General features: G+C 47.4%; 1 protein-coding gene across 1 annotated transcript; it reads left to right on the top strand.

Annotated features, from left to right (window-relative positions):
• Window positions 1-213: 213 nt before the first annotated feature.
• LOC139458077 (uncharacterized transmembrane protein DDB_G0289901-like) lies at window positions 214-3,434 on the top strand. Its single transcript, XM_071239386.1, has 2 exons — window positions 214-334; window positions 2,008-3,434. The coding sequence occupies exons 1-2, from the start codon at window positions 214-216 to the stop codon at window positions 3,432-3,434; spliced, it is 1,548 nt and encodes a 515-aa protein (XP_071095487.1).
• Window positions 3,435-5,891: the final 2,457 nt, after the last annotated feature.

Genomic DNA, 5,891 nt, shown 5'->3' with positions numbered 1-5,891 from the left:
TTTATATATTATATATGTTTGTACATATATGAATAGTGTATCATCGGTTGTATCGAGACTTAATCAATGATAATAACGAATAATTAAAAAAATAAGAATATGAGAATATTTATTTTTAAACTTTTGCAACATTATCACATAGTATGTGTGTAGTAACAAAAACCTATGAACTTGATTTAGTTTTGAAATGCTCCCTTAATATAAATTCTAGTCATGTACGTCCAACAGAACATCAGGTGCCTATATAAGCCAACAGCAGGACAGCCTCACAGCCTGACCGCCATGGAGCTGTGCAGAGGGAGGGTTCGGCTGTGGATGCTGTGGGCTGTGCTGGGTGAGTACACACAATGGGGTGCAGGGTTACACGTGGTCCTCAGCAGCTGATGGTGGCAATACGAGAAGATCGGGTGTGTATCGGGTGGTGTGTATCGGGTGTGTATCGGGTGTGTATCGGGCGTGTATCGGGTGTGTATCGGCTGGGCGGGCTCCGGTACTTGGTTCATCGGGTATCATTGGGCGGGGATCGCTGCTCACAATATGGACTGGTTTGTGTGGTCCTGACACGATTATTTACATGCTCTCATATAGCTGCGTGGGGAGGAGGGGTGGGGGGGGGGGGGGGGGGGGGGGGGGTGGGGGGTTGGGTGGCATTGCTGAGTGCGGCGTTAAATAGGGGATATAGGGACATGATATCACAAGCAACTCCCTATCAGGTCAAACATAACATCAAACATCGCATCAAACATCGCATCAAACATCGCATCAAACACAAGATCAGTTATCAGATCACCATCGGATCTGACATAGCATCAAACCTAACATCAAACATCACATCAAACATCATATCAAAGATAACATCAAAGATAACATCAAGCATCAAATCAAACATCAGGTCAAACATCAGGTCAAACATCGGATTAAACAGCAGGTCAAACAGCAGGTCAAACATCAGAGACCGCAGAAATTTACTTGGGCTTTTTTGCATTCTATATTAAACATACAGCGATTTCTTTTATCTCCACATGGTTGACAGTGATTGCTGGATAGCGTGTCGAATAACACCAACAGAACTGGCACGAAGTGTGGCTGCAAGGTGCCTAGTGCTGTATCTTACTGTGACAGACTGCTATTGTTTTCTACACAACGCCAACGCACTTCTGCCAAGGATGTCCATCCCCCAACCACACAAGGAGCCTCATCCCCATCAGCTGTCACTGTGTCTGCATGGCTGGTGGAGGTCCCCCTATCAGTTGGAGATACTTGATGACAGCGTGGTAGTCACTGTTGTGCAGTGTCACCAGAGCGCACAACACATGTACACCTGGCCACTTTGATGTCTGTAGACATATATTTTGCACAGTTGTGTATTTGGTTCAAGTACAGGTTGAACGTGTGGGAAGTCTTGTATGTATTACATACTTTGTAGTTAGACTCAAGCCTAGGGTAGCCTAGTGGTTAAAGCGTTCGCTCGTCACGCCGAATACCCGGGTTCGAATCCCCACATGGGTAAAATGTGTGAAGCCCATTTCTGGTGTCCTCCGTCATGATATTGTTGGAATATTGCTAAAAGTATACTCAGACACACACATACTCGCGCAAACATAGCTAAAGAACATGCATATTCGCTCTTCTGGCTTAGAGATGTTATGAAGCTAAATTACGTATTCTTTCAACTCTGTCTCCTTGTTGCACAGGGCGTTTCCTAGGGATGGTCACATAATTGCATCCCGGGCATCGGAGCGGGCATGGAGTTTTGGGGTTAACCCTTTCGCTCGTTACACTGAAGACCAATGTTCTACGTGTGTTATGTAAGGAGCTCATTCTTGGTGTCACTCGCTCATCCACCCACTCACTCACCCACCGATAAAGTCACCCACCCACTTACCCACTGATAAATCCACCCACTTACACACTCCCCCCCCCCCCTCCCCCGTGCGATAGATGCACCCACTTACCCACCGATAAATCCACCCATCCTCTCAATCAAGTTTACGTTTTCTATTGTAGTGAGCTGTGTGGTTCCCCGTCCCGGCCTATCGGCGTCAATAACTCCACCGGGACCTGACGCGACGCCCACGGCGGCAGTGACAGAAGTTGTGTCAGCCGAAGCCGCGTATGCTGACACCGATGATGACGCTGATAACGCCGTGACAAGTGAGGAGAAAGAAGGTGAACACTTCATTCTGTCCCCGGGGCTTTCCAAGGATGGGCCCTGGAGCAACACAGTCTTGGAGTCCAGAGACAAGAGGTCAAGCAGAAGGCCGAAGGGAAAGAAGGGGAAAAAGTCACGCAGGAGACCCTCCAAGTGGATACGAGGGAGGAAACTAATTCCAGGGAAAAGGATGTCAAAGTCATCTGGGGAATCACGAGGCAGCGATGAGAGGAGCGGTGGACGAAGTGGCAGAAGAAGTGGTGGCAGAAGTGGTGGAAGAAGTGGTGGAAGAAGTGGTGGGAGAAGTGGCAGAAGAAGTGGTGGGAGAAGTGGTGGAAGAAGTGGTGGAAGAAGTGGTGGAAAAAGCGGTGGGAGAAGTGGTGAAAGAAGCGATGAGAGGAGCGATGAGAGGAGCGGAGGAAGAAGTGGTGGGAGAAGTGGTGGCAGAAGTGGTGAGAGGAGCGGTGGAAAAAGTGGTGGGAGAAGTGGTGGAAGAAGTAGTGACGATAGCCGTGAGGTCTGGCCCGGTCTAGAAACAGTAACAGAAGGAACGACAGAAGCAGAAGCAACAACAGAAGCAACAACAGATGCAGAAGGAACGACAGAAGCAGAAGCAACAACAGAAGCAGAAGACGCGACAGAAGCAGTACCAACAATGGAAGCAGAAGACGCGACAGAAGCAGAAGCAACAACGCAAGCAGAAGGAACAACAGAAGCAGTGGCAACAACGGAAGCAGAAGCAACAACAGAAGAAGCAGCAACTACAGAAGCAGAAGCAACAACAGAAGAAGCAGCAACAACAGAAGCAGAAGCAACAACAGAAGAAGCAGCAACTACAGAAGCAGAAGCAACAACAGAAGCAGTAGCAACAACAGAAGCAGAAGCAACAACAGAAGCAGAGGCAACTACAGAAGCAGCGGGAACAACAGAAGAAGTAGCAACAACAGAAGCAGAAGCAACAACAGAAGCAGTAGCAACAACAGAAGCAGAAGCACCGACGGAGGCATCAACTACAACAACTACAACTGTAGGAACAACCACAACTATACAGACGCCAGTAAAGAAGCCAAAGGGCAAGAAGAGGGGAAGGAAAGACAGACGGGGTAGGAAAGACAGACGGGGTAGGACAGGCAAGCGGGGGAAGACGGGCAGACAGAAGAAAAGCAGAAGGCCGAAGGGAAAAAAGGCCAAAAAAACCCAAAGGAAAAGGAAGAAGGCATTAAACAGACTGCTTCGGTGTGTGAATTGCTGGCAGAAGGAGAGTGATGCATTAAAATATTAACTAGATATATTTGTTTGTTCTTTGATAAAGTAACAGTACAATAGTCTGTGTGTGGATGAGAGCTGACGTTGTGCCACCGAAACAGGATCGCACACTGGAGGTCGATAACCTTTCATTTTAGAAAACAGCAAAACAGTTTCTAATTGTCACTCGTCAGATGATCATCCCCGTGTGATGTAGGTGTTCACTTGACAGGTGTTAATTCCTGTGTGATGTAGGTGTTCACTTGACAGGTGTTCATTCATGTGTGATGTAGGTGTTCACTTGACAGGTGTTCATCCCCGTGTGATGAAGGTGTTCACTAGACAGGTGTTAATTCCTCTGTGATGTAGGTGTTCACTTGACAGGTGTTCATCCCTGTGTGATGTAAGTGTTCACTTGACAGGTGTTCATCCCTGTGTGATGGAGGTGTTCACGTGACAGGTGTTCATCCCTGTGTGATGGAGGTGTTCACTTGACAGGCATTCATCCCTGTGTGATGTAGGTGTTCACGTGACAGGCGTTCATCCCTGTGTGATGTAGGTGTTCACGTGACAGGTGTTCATCCCTGTGTGATGGAGGTGTTCACTTGACAGGCATTCATCCCTTTGTGATGTAGGTGTTCACTTGACAGGCGGTCATCCCTGTGTGATATAGGTGTTCACTTGACAGGTGTTCATCCCTGTGTGATGTAGGTGTTCACTTGACAGGCGTTCATCCCTGTGTGATGTAGGTGTTCACTTGACAGGCGTTCATCCCTGTGTGATGTAGGTGTTCACTTGACAGGCGTTCATCCCTGTGTGATGTAGGTGTTCACGTGACACGTGTTCATCCCTGTGTGATGTATGTGTTCACTTGACAGGTGTTCATCCCTGTGTAATGTAGGTGTTCACTTGACAGGCGTTCATCCCCGTGTGATGTAGGTGTTCAAGTGACGGGTGTTCATCCCTGTGTGATGGAGGTGTTCACTTGACAGGCATTCATCCCTGTGTGATGTAGGTGTTCACGTGACAGGCGTTCATCGCTGTGTGATGTAGGTGTTCACTTGACAGGCGTTCATCCCTGTGTGATGTAGGTGTTCACTAGACAGGCGTTCATCCCTGTGTGATGTAGGTGTTCACTTGACAGGTGTTCATCCCTGTGTGATGTAGGTGTTCACTTGACAGGTGTTCATCCCTATGTGATGGAGGTGTTCACTTGACAGGCGTTCATCCCTGTGTGACGTAGGTGTTGATCCCAGTGTGATACAGGTCTTCACTTGACAGGCGTTCATTTCTGTGTGATGTAGGTGCTCATCCCGGTGTGACGTAGGTGTTCACGTGACAGGTGTTCATCCCTGTGTGATGTAGGTGTTCACTTGACAGATGTTCATCTCTGTGTGATGTAGGTGTTCACTTGACAGGTGTTCATTCCTGTGTGGTGTAGGTGTTCACTTAATATGTTGGTGTATATATGAATCTGTATTTGGCCATGTATCTATGTACCACTATGAAGAATTTAAAACACTCTCTTGTAGACGTTCACGTGAATGGCGTTCTCCATGACGGCATCCTACTACCTTTCCACAGATGGAGGTCTGTGAAACGTACACCACCATCACACACATACAGGCTGAAACCCGTACACTTGTGTAACACACTATTGAACAACTCAAATGTGCATTAAACCCCCAACGACGCGGTATTTGACTTCTATCTACACGTAAGCTTTCCAGAGTGACTTATTCCAGCTGATCGATCAGATAGCTCGATAAAGGAGATCGGCAATGAGTTAGGAGGTATGTTCGGGCACCTGGTTCGAATTGACATGGCTCACAGACGTAGACAGATTCCATTCCTGCAGCTACCGAGCAGACTTCCTGAGAATGGGCCTTGACATCCTTCCCTCAAACAGAGTGGGTGAATTGTTTCCATAAAAGGTTAATAAACTTCACCAATCAATGAAACAATGTTATGATGAGAAATGTAATCGCCTGGTGGACGAGAACCTATACACGGTCAGCAGTCAATATCTCCACTCCACAAGTCCATTATCTATGAAAGGTGTCAAATTGAGCGGTTGGTATATTTGTCAGATGTGTGCAGGCTATGACATTAGGTGAGAGTGCTTTACCAGTTGTCACCAAGTCAGGTGTGGGTCAATGTTTCACGGCAAGTCTACTGTTGACATACGTAATTCATCTCTTGGTGTAGTCATCTAGCCTTAGGCTCTCGGTTCAATCATGGATCGATGCGACTTAGCCGAGCTGAACAGTCCTATAGATCTGGAGTTAACCTAACGATTCATACACCCATGCTAGCTCTAGACACCCTACAGCAGACACCTGGTACCATCATACACCAATGTTAGTTCTAGACACCCTACCGCAGACACCTGGTACCATCATACACCAATGCTAGCTCTTGACACCCTACAGCAGACACCTGGTACCATCATACACCCATGCTAGCTCTTGACACCCTACAGCAGACATCTGGT

Source organism: Haliotis cracherodii, unplaced genomic scaffold (genome assembly GCF_022045235.1).
Source record: "Haliotis cracherodii isolate W230 unplaced genomic scaffold, xgHalCrac1.p SCAF_12, whole genome shotgun sequence".
Taxonomy (NCBI): domain Eukaryota; kingdom Metazoa; phylum Mollusca; class Gastropoda; order Lepetellida; family Haliotidae; genus Haliotis; species Haliotis cracherodii.
This window is presented reverse-complemented; position numbering and strand designations above follow the sequence as displayed.